Source organism: Zosterops lateralis, assembly GCF_965231275.1.
Source record: "Zosterops lateralis genome assembly, chromosome: 3".
Lineage (NCBI taxonomy): Eukaryota > Metazoa > Chordata > Aves > Passeriformes > Zosteropidae > Zosterops > Zosterops lateralis.
The window spans coordinates 67,640,785-67,650,768 of NC_139764.1; the positions used below are offsets into that span (position 1 = coordinate 67,640,785).

General features: G+C 42.0%; 1 protein-coding gene and 1 long non-coding RNA gene across 2 annotated transcripts in view; one reads left to right on the forward strand and one right to left on the reverse strand.

Annotated features, from left to right (window-relative positions):
- The window catches only part of SLC16A10 (solute carrier family 16 member 10), a 65,156-nt gene extending 63,448 nt beyond the window's left edge, over window positions 1–1,708 (reverse strand). Inside the window, exon 1 of the mRNA XM_083857164.1 lies at window positions 1,097–1,708. Within this exon, the coding sequence (XP_083713290.1) occupies window positions 1,097–1,454 (358 nt within the window). The 5' untranslated portion in view covers window positions 1,455–1,708. The remainder of the gene's footprint in view (window positions 1–1,096) is intronic.
- Window positions 1,709–5,667: 3,959 nt separating this feature from the next.
- On the forward strand, window positions 5,668–9,775 carry LOC310907683. Its single transcript, XR_014589690.1, has 4 exons — window positions 5,668–5,885; window positions 6,150–6,282; window positions 7,770–7,865; window positions 9,571–9,775. It is a non-coding gene; the product is annotated as an uncharacterized lncRNA (long non-coding RNA).
- The last annotated feature ends 209 nt before the right edge of the window (window positions 9,776–9,984 follow it).

Here is a 9,984-nt window from a genome sequence, read left to right on the forward strand (position 1 = left end):
GCTGGGGAATACACCTTGTCTACCACTGGAAACGGTTCAAATGCTGGAGACAACATCACTTAATGCTCCACCACAGCTTTTCAGCTTTCTGACTTCAGTCTAAACACCTGCCCTGGTTTTCTACTTCAGACAAAAATAGTTAGTAAGCTGCAGGAGGAAAATTAACTTCTTTGTCTTAACATCTTAACTTTAGGCCCACTTATGGCAGTATTAAGGAAAACATAAATTTCATATTTCACCCACTCTGTACTGGAAAAGTTTTCTAGAAGGCTTACAACTCTGCAAGGCTAGACTTTTTTTTCAAGAAAGGAACAAAGCTATAAAAGACAGTGTTTATTTTTCAGTATTCCATTTTAATAAATTAACACAGCGCTATCCTTTATGTAAGTCAACTTTATTATTTACTATAATTTTAATTCTGTTCCTTAATTTCAATTGATGCTATTCCAAGGACCAAAAAGTGCATTTCTTCAACTTATAAAGACACTTTCCACAGAAAACTTACATAAAATAAAAGAGAAAGTGTGCTTACTTTTTAACTAATTGAATCGTATGTGTCTAAAGCGCTTTAGATCAGCAACATGTGAGAGTACTGTTAATGTCTTTAAAGTTTAGTAAATATCATTAACCTCACTGGTGAGTTTTGTGACACTGGTTGCAGTAGTAAATCTATACATCAAGATGCTGGGATTGGCAGCTGTCAAGCCCATTCTTGATATATTTTAAGGGTCGCTATACCCTACTATTAATTAATCATTTAGAGTAACCTTTAGGCTAAGGGGAGCAAGGAAATAAGGTTTCTGCGGCCAGAAGCGTGCACTGTAAGCCATAATGCAGGACAGCGGATGCCTAAAGATCCAGCTGTGGAAGAAGGGAGAGCACACCAGCTCCTGTCCCGCAGCTTCTCCCCGCTATCCCGGGGGTGGCTGCTCGGGGGGCAGGGCTGGGAGCGCCCACCCTGCAGGGTCCCCCCGGGGGGTGTTCCCGAGCGCCCCAGGGCTCCGGCCCGGCCCTCCAGGGGGGTCTGGCCCCTGCGGCCCCGGGGCTGGGACACCGCCGGCCGGAGCGGCCCCGAGCCCCCGGCCTCGCCCCTCACCTGTTTTGAAGACCAGCTGCTTATCGTCGCTGCTGCCGAAGAGCCGGAGCATGGAGACGAAGAGGACCCCGCAGGAGTTCTGGATGCCGAAGACGGCGCCGTTGCACCACATGGCGGCCAGCATCACCACCCAGCCCCAGCCGCCCTCGGGGGGCTCCGGCGCCTCGGGGCTCCCGGGGGCCTCCTCCGCCGCCCGGGGCCGGGCCCCGCTCCCGCCGCTCCCGGGGCAGCGCTCCCCGCCGTTCTCCCGCCGCGGCTCCTGCACCTCGGGCGGGCCGGGCGCGGGGGTCGCGGTGGTGGCGGTGTCGGGGTCTCCCCCCGCGCCCTGCGGCTCCGGCTGCTCGCTCACCGGCGCCATCCCCGGGGCGGCCCTGAGACCCTCCGGCGCTCCGCTCCCGCCTTCCTTCTCCCCGCGACCTCTCGTCCCCCGCCCGCTTCAGCCCCGGGCTGCGGGCATCGTGCAGCCTGCCTGTCTGTCCGTCTGTCTGTCTGAGTGCCGGTGTGCAGGACCGAGCACACACGCCCCTCTTCCCGCCGCCGCTCTATTTTAAAAGGGGGGCTCCCTCGGGGGCGTCAGCGGCAGGAGCGCTTCCCTCCGCGCCGATTGGCCGCGGGAGGGGAGGAGGGAGGGAGGGAGGGGGCTGGGGAAGGGCAGGAGAAGCCGCGCTCCCCCCCGGCCCCCCCAGCCGCCCGCTCTCCGTTGGAGGGGGTGGGGCGGGGCGGGACGCGCCTGTGAGCGCCCGGTGCCGGGGCTGGCCGGGGGAGGGGAGGGGCGGGAGAGCGCCCCGGGCCCGCGCGCAGGTACCGCGCTCTGCCCTGGGCCGGCACGGCGGTAAACAAGCCCCTGGCCCCGCTCCCGGCCCTGCCCGCTCCCCACGAGGCCGGGCAGCGCCGTCCCGCCCGAGCTGGGCCGGGGGAAAGCTCCGAAACTTCCGCCCCGGCCGTTCGCAAACAACAGCGGAATGAGGAGAAGCCGCCCCAAAAGGCGCGCCTCCCGCCGCACACACACCCCCCTCACCCGCACTGCGATGGTAACCAGCCCTCGGCCCTGCCCGGCCCTCCGGCCCCTGCGGAGCCCCAGCGCCACCTCCTCCCCAGGGCAGCGCGGCCGGCCCCAGGCCCCCCGGGCACCCGCTGTCCCCCGGGACAACTGTGCACCTCCCCTGGGACACTGTGCCGGGGGACACCCTGCGGGAACCGCTCCTGCACAGCCCTCCCTCCTGCTTTTTTACTAAAGAGGAGAAAATGCTCCTGCACACCTGAGACATCAACTCTTGACCTTTCCCCCCCACAGCCAGGGGAGTGAGAGGATGGGGAAAGCGCAGGTCAGGGGTGTTAAATGACGAGTCTCTGATCCATGATCCTGTTTCGAAGCTCGCAGGCGCACATCTGTCCCGCTGCTTGGCAGCTACTTACGTTTTTAGCAGTTTGGGCTGGATGAGGAAAAGAGCTTCTTGAAAGAAAATCAGCGGATTAAATCTGCATGCTTCGTCCTTCCCTGTGAGACCTAGAGGGCTCAAAGCATCCTCTTGGATTCATACACCAATTTCTTCACCCAGAGCCTGGGCTGCTACTGCCATGCCCGCTGTGCCATTCAACTCCCCAGCCTGCCTGCCAAAGCCTCTTCCTCCTTTTTTGACCCTGAATCACCTTCTCTGTCCTACCTACCTGTGCTGACACAGAAAAACAAAGTTTAGTCCAAAACAAAGCACAGATTCTTAAGAACATGTCTTCTGGTACAAGCACACATTGCTCTCCACATGAAAAGTAGCAGTAGCTACTAATACATTGTTATTTACATATAACAATGTAAAATACATTATTATTATTATTATTATTATTATGAGAATTTTATAGATGCACTAATCTTACTGCACACTCACTGTCTTGTTACCCATGTCCTTCTAAATTAAACATAAAAACATTACATACAAACATACAACAGTAGAATTCAGAGAAAAAAAAAAAACAAAAAAACCCAGCAATGAAACATGATATAGTTTTATGAAATACATAAGTATTATCAAAGCAAAGAGAGAATATTGGGCCAACCATTAAAAAACACATCTGTTTTCCCCAAGGAACAAGTCTGGATGCTTATTAAAACCCCAAGCCTATGATAAGCTTAACTATGCTCAAAATATTTCATAAGCAATTTAATGTGCAGAAGTTAACAGTTCACATTTTCCACAAAGTCTTTGTCCAGAAGCTGTTTTCTAAATCTGTCAAGCTTTCTTACAAGAATTAAAGCTTCCTCCACAACATAACATTTTTTAACAATTATGACAGAGCAAACCAACCTTTTTTGCTTTCCGATTCAATTTTCATTACGTTTGTCAGCAACGATTAACTTAATTAAACTTTCAGTTGCATAGAAATAAACAAGGGCAAAATCCAAGACTGGATCTTAATGTGACTGATGCAAGGGGTCATGGTTCCACAAACCTTCAGATATGTTTCTAACTCTTACTGAGACTCCTCAGGTCGGAGTCCTGAATGGAAGCCTGTGAACTGTATGATGGAAAGTATGATGGAAAGTCAAATCAGCTTGAGGGAAGTGCCACGTATTTTTTCAGTGGCACTGAAACACTGGACAGTGTTCAGTTAAACTCAAGACTCTCTCTGTGTATTTTTCAAGGTAATATTTATGTACTGCAGTTTCATTTGCCTGTTTCCTATAAACACTACAACGACTCCCCCCCTTTTTAAGATAAAGGATATGTCTTTAAGAAAACCCTTTGTGAACATATTGTGTGCAGCTTCCATTTGCATGCATTTTTTAAAAAAAGATTCTATTTTCCAGTCATTAAGTGTTTCTTATACCCTGATTGGTATGAACAAATTCTTTTCCCTTCCTCCTTACATTTGGGAATGCATAGTCCAAAAATCAGATTCTCCAGTACATATAGTTTTTACAAATGTGATATCTATAAGTATTCTGAATTTCTTCAGCATTCTGTACCTTGTTGTCCTACTGCTATTTAGCTAAACTAAAAAAAAAATATGTAGTATTTATTAAAAAAAAAAATAGGCTCATGGGTCTTCCTTTACAGGCCTTAAGTAGGTATCTAGAGAAACTTTGTACCTCTTTGGTACACTCTGCTCCTCTCAAGAGCTAAGCCTCTTCCCTTTTGAGAGAGGTCTCTTGAGATCTCAGCTTTTTCCCTAGTAGTTCCCAAGAACAAGAACAATAAAATCTCACTCTTCACAGTCAGATAATTTCCATGGAAAATGTACTTTGCAAACAGAATACAGGCAGGTTTGACTGCAGTTTGATTTCTGAAGATTTTGATTTTTTTTTTTTTTTGTAACCCCCAAGATTCACAATAAAAGCACTGGTGCTTGAATTATTGCTATTAAAAAAATTTAAAAGTATTATTTGAAAAAAATACTACTTCTGGAAAAGTATGTGAAAGGAAAGCTACCTTTGTGGCTCTGCTATTTGAGCCCTATATGGTCACAAGAAAAACAGCTGAAAAGGATAAAGAAGGAAGATAGACATGAGATAATCACCATAAAACAGTGAAAATAAAGAGGTTACGGAGATATATGAGGTATACCTCATATACAGATAACTGCATATGTTTCAGCTAAATTGTTGTTATAAACAAAAAGAAAAAATCATAAAACCAACAGTAAAACAGAGAGAAAAGTGGAAAAAACCAAGAGAGTATGGATAAGCTGAGAAATGTGATGTGAGGAAAGCCTTGGGTTTATCTAAGATTCCTTCCTGTTTATGGTAATGTGCTTGTTTTACATGTTTTATTAATACCCTACAGCTGATAACAAACAGCAATTGTGCACACAAAAGACATAATACTCTGCAACAGACATCTGCTACGGTGGTACTTAGGCTGTGCCTATTTTAGGATCAATACATAAGAGCCAATGCCAAAGGAGGAATTTGCCCTATCATTTGTGGACTTTCAAAAGCCCCAGGGGCTGGGAAATGGCATCTTCTGCAACCCTATCTGAAATTCTAGCCAGCTCCCCATTAAACATCGACTCACTTTCTCACAAGCTATTGAAAATAGACCAAGACTTCAGTAGCTCTCACATGCAGCATTTTCTTTGACCATAAAGAGCATTTCAATTTCCTATGACTTTAAAAAAAATGCCTATATTGTTGAAGCATGCTGTTAGTGACACACCAAGACAGCTTTTCCATAAACCATTTTATTTTTAAAGCTTTTCAAAGTCATGTAGTATTCCAGAAATGTAAAGTGCACAGAATGCCAAGCCTGAAGAGTATGTGTTCAGAGTTTAATTCTTCCTTCTTCTGTTGATCTGATTAGAATTTGTACTGTAATCAATGAAAAGGATATGCCTACATCATCCCGAAAAAAAAATAGGTCTTCAGGAAAATGCCTAACTTTTCCACAAATTTTTAACAAGCTGTACAGTAGAAGCAAATCCAAGAAAAAGAAGAAGTATACAGAGAGGACATGAGGCTAATATAAAATCTTGTGGCCAGTTAGATTAATGCATGACATTAATGACTAAGCCTTTCTGTTCTTTAATTTTCAGCTGAGACACCTATTCTGCAGAAGGATTTGGACTTAGGTCAGAAAGATGAGATAAACAGGATAACCATTAAAACACAAAAACATACGGTATCGCCAATTCTGTGAAGATCAACATTAGATTAAAACCTATTCAGTAAGCAGTGTTTATGCACCTCTTAGCCAGACAGGATGTTTTATTGGTGTTTCAGACTTGGCTCCAGCTGAGCTGTATGAACTACCAGTGCTGCATCTGACTGCTGAGCAGATGAGTCACATCTTCAAAGGTAAAAACCGCAGATTTTACTTGTTAATTGTGGAGAGTGTTGAAAATGTCTAATCTAAATTTGGTATTACCTACTGTGCAAGTTTTCTAGACTGCTATTAGTTGTCAAGATATAGGTTCCCTCCTAATTCCAACCAGTATGAGAGAGGGAAAGAAGGTAGACTAAATGTCTAACTAGTGAAGCTAAGGAAAAGCAGCACGTCCAGTTCCCACTTCTGCATTTATTTAAAACACCAATTCCAGACTTAACATTTTCCTTTTTCAGGTTCACCTTATGGCTCAAGTCTGGCTTCTTTACAAGTTAAACTCGTGTTTAGTTTATCATTCAGTGAAGTGTGGATGGGACTTGACCAGCTGTTGTCTGGAATATGATTGACACATAACTGCTACTGTTAAAGGTGAGCAAGTGAAAGGAAGTGGCAGTCAGTACCTGCCAAAGCCCTCTGCCCCTGCCAATCCCCAGCAGCACAAAGCTAAATTTTTGATGGCAGACTTTTAGTGTAGGATTTCTCTAGCCTACCTTATTGCTGTCTCCACTGTGAACCTCTGGTCAGGGACATCATCTATGTAGTGTTGGTAGGTGGGAACAGGGGCACAAATTACTTTAAATATTAGCATTTATGATAAGTGATACTGAAAGAGCCCAGGTGACTAGCTTAGATATATAAGTGAGAACTCTAGACACCTAAAATTTGGTGAAATTAATCTCACCTGTGGGTGTTAAGTTGAAGAACATCTTAAGATAATTTTTATTCTGACCTCAAACACAGAATTCATTTTGATCCTATTGCTAAATGAGGCAGCATGAAGGATACATTGTCCTAGCATGATCATTCACCTCTCTCTTGGCAGTGAAATAACTAACAGTGCTGGCAACATTCTCATTCAGCTTCAAAGTTAACATCTCTTTCAAATGATCAGGAGCTGCTTCAAGCCATTGTTCTAGGCTGTCTTCAGGCTTGGTTTGATACCACTACGCAGGTCAAGTGTTTCATATTGCAGGCATTATCATAGGATCCAAGCACTTCAGAGTTCCTTCCTTTGTTTATGTAGATTTAATATCTTCCAGACCACCTTTGCAATCTCAAGAACTCAATTTTGTTTTCAACAGATGTTTGGAGCCTCAGAGAAGCAAATGTTTTACCAAACCAACCAAATCAGATTGTTGTCTAGAAGCAGATTTTAGTTGGTTGCCCAGAGGCCACTCAGTTAACTTTTCAGGTTGCAAAAAGCTGAAAAAGAAAAAAAAAAATACCACCTCTGACAGTACTACCTTTGACAGTGAAAATCCACCAGGAATAGAAGTGATACTAATCTTGTTCACTTGATTTTTAATAATTCTAATTTCTATGGAAGTTAAATTAAATTAGTTGATCACTGTTGTCCATTTGGCCCTTTGAAAGTTTTTCTGTATTAAAGGCTATAGCAAGGGTTAGCAGGTGGTAGTGGCCCCATTTCAAGGTATGATTAACAACACTGTCAGCATTTTACTTACTAGGTAAGCAAAACTGTGTATCTAAGTGAGTCAATTCAAATATTAAGGCATATGAAAACTGTTAACAAAATCTTCCATGTAGAAAGTCTACTTGCCTTTGCAAATTGAGCAGATTTGTGTTGAGAAATACAATATTTAAAAATCTAACTTTTTAAGACTGTTACAGGGGTACTAAATATAGCAAAGAATAGTTTTGGGCTGTACATATTTGCATGGAAGTATTTAAACTATATCAGACATTAAATATAAGGTAAATAATTCCATGCATCTACTTTGAAGCTGGTACAGAAGGACTTAATTCCATTCTGTTTTTCTACTCAAGAAGAGTTTCTTTAATATGTGAAAGATTAACAAACATTATCTTTTTTTTCATTTTTAAAAAAATTCTAGATTATTGTCCTCAGTCTATATCTACTTTTTAACTATCATCTGAAATCCTGAATTTGAAGTTGAGTATCCCACAAGAAAAAAACCAATCTTTTGCAGGTCAGTAAAAAAAAACAACAACATACTCTCTCTGGTTCACTTTTCTCCAATTGATAGGTTATTTAACACATAATTCATCCCATGTATGGTAATATGGGTAAAATAGATTTCAACAAAGGTGTGTGAAAATGCAACATTAGTTTGACTATATTTTGTGAAATAAACATAACAATTCTTATTAGCACCATTAAATATCTCCTCTCTTTCAAAAGCAGAATTAAATTAATCCTTCTGTTGACAGGAATTTCTTGAAAGTTAAATATATCCTGTATCAGTGGCCTTCCTCTAAATATGTATTTACTTTGTGGCTCAGTAAAAATATACCACTTGTTCAAAAGTAAGCGCATTCATAGGCCCTGCACTTTCTATTTCTACTCTGATAAAATCCATCTCTACCAGATTAATGGGATAACTGTTACTTTACATACAAAAATAAAATAAATTAGTACAGAAAGGTTTGTAGTATAGCGTATATTCACACAAATCAATTTCTTTAAGGAATCCTAAATTGCCCTCCCTATTACTTAGGCTGAGCAAGACAATATGCTACCCCTGGCCAGCCTCAGCCATGAGAAGTACGAGGTTACCTTATAGCTGGTCATTCATAGTGCAGCATTTATTTGAAAGCCAGATGTGAATCCTTCAGGTTCAGTGGCTCCCAAGTGCTCCTTGTCCTCCCTCTGAAACAGCATTTTTTATAACTCAAGAGATGCACATAGGCTAAGGTTCCTTTCTGGGAATCCTAGATGCACTCCCTAAGACAGATAAAATTAAAAATCAATTTTCTTTATCATCAAAATGATCTTCCCAATTATTTTAAATAAAGACTGTGTAAAGATTTTGCATTACAGAAGCTTCTGATCACAGTACTGTGACATAGCAAGATGTGTTTTCAGGCAGAATTATGCAGTATACAATAGGTCTAACCATTTAAGTGTCTGTTTGTGTCATATATTTTAGTTAGAAACACTTTAAAGAAAACACTTCCCTCCTTCTCTCATTAGGGTGAAATCAAGGTAATCTTATTTAAACTCCCCAGGATAGTAATATTTAAAATGAAATGACACTCTACCTAATTATTTTAAAGCCTTCAACTCCTGTAAGCTCTTCCAGTAACATCTAAACTTTTAAGAAGTTACCAGCTGTTTGAATAATACAGTATGCAGAGTACCACCCTTTGAGGAAAAGCTTGCATGTTCAAATTGGGCTAAATAAGCAATAAGACAATATAAACCCAAGCCACTTAAACCCCATGAATAAATCCCAGACACTTAGAAATCTGATTTATAACCATGCACAGGCAGCACTATCATCATTCCAGGATTCACTTTGCTGGAATTTACTGAAGGATGCTGCTGTGTACTAACAGGTTTTTACAGTTAATAAGACCTATAATGCTACTGACTGAGCATGAAACCTCTGTACTAAATAATGTACAATTATTCTATTTGAGGTAAGCTTGCTATGGAGAATAACACTATTAATCATTAAGTCATCTCAGGTTTCTGTATTATCAAAACACGCCTAATATTCCCACTAAGAAAGGCACCCCTGACATAAGGAGGTGATCTTCAAAATAACCTGGAACCCTTAGTTTTACTAAGAAAGAATATTTGCTGACCTTTAACGACCCACATTGTTGCCAGATACTGTAACTTTGTAATTCCTTTGATCTTAAGGCATTTTTCTAATTGTATTTCTGCAGGATAGTTGATGTGCTGCCACCAGTCAGTAGAAAAGCAGGAAGTTAAAGTACTACACCAATGGTATATATATACCATTATATATCCACATATACAAGAGGACCCTTTTTTTATGAGTTAGCTTAATATTCCAAGGACATGTGGAAAAAGTTGAACAAGAAGAAAATTAATTATTCTCATTGTTTTACATATGAATTATTATGGAGTAAAAACAAACCTTTAAGTTGTGTTGGCACATGAATTATTGTGGGGGTACTACAGAGCTTTAACTTTAGACCATCTTTTACTTTATGCAATCTAATAACTTGCACCCACATAGCAAATGGGAATAGTTAACCTGGTGTCAAATCTCATTGCAGAAACCCTTGTTAAAATCCTACTCACCTGTATACATCCAGCCTCCCATCTGCTTTTTT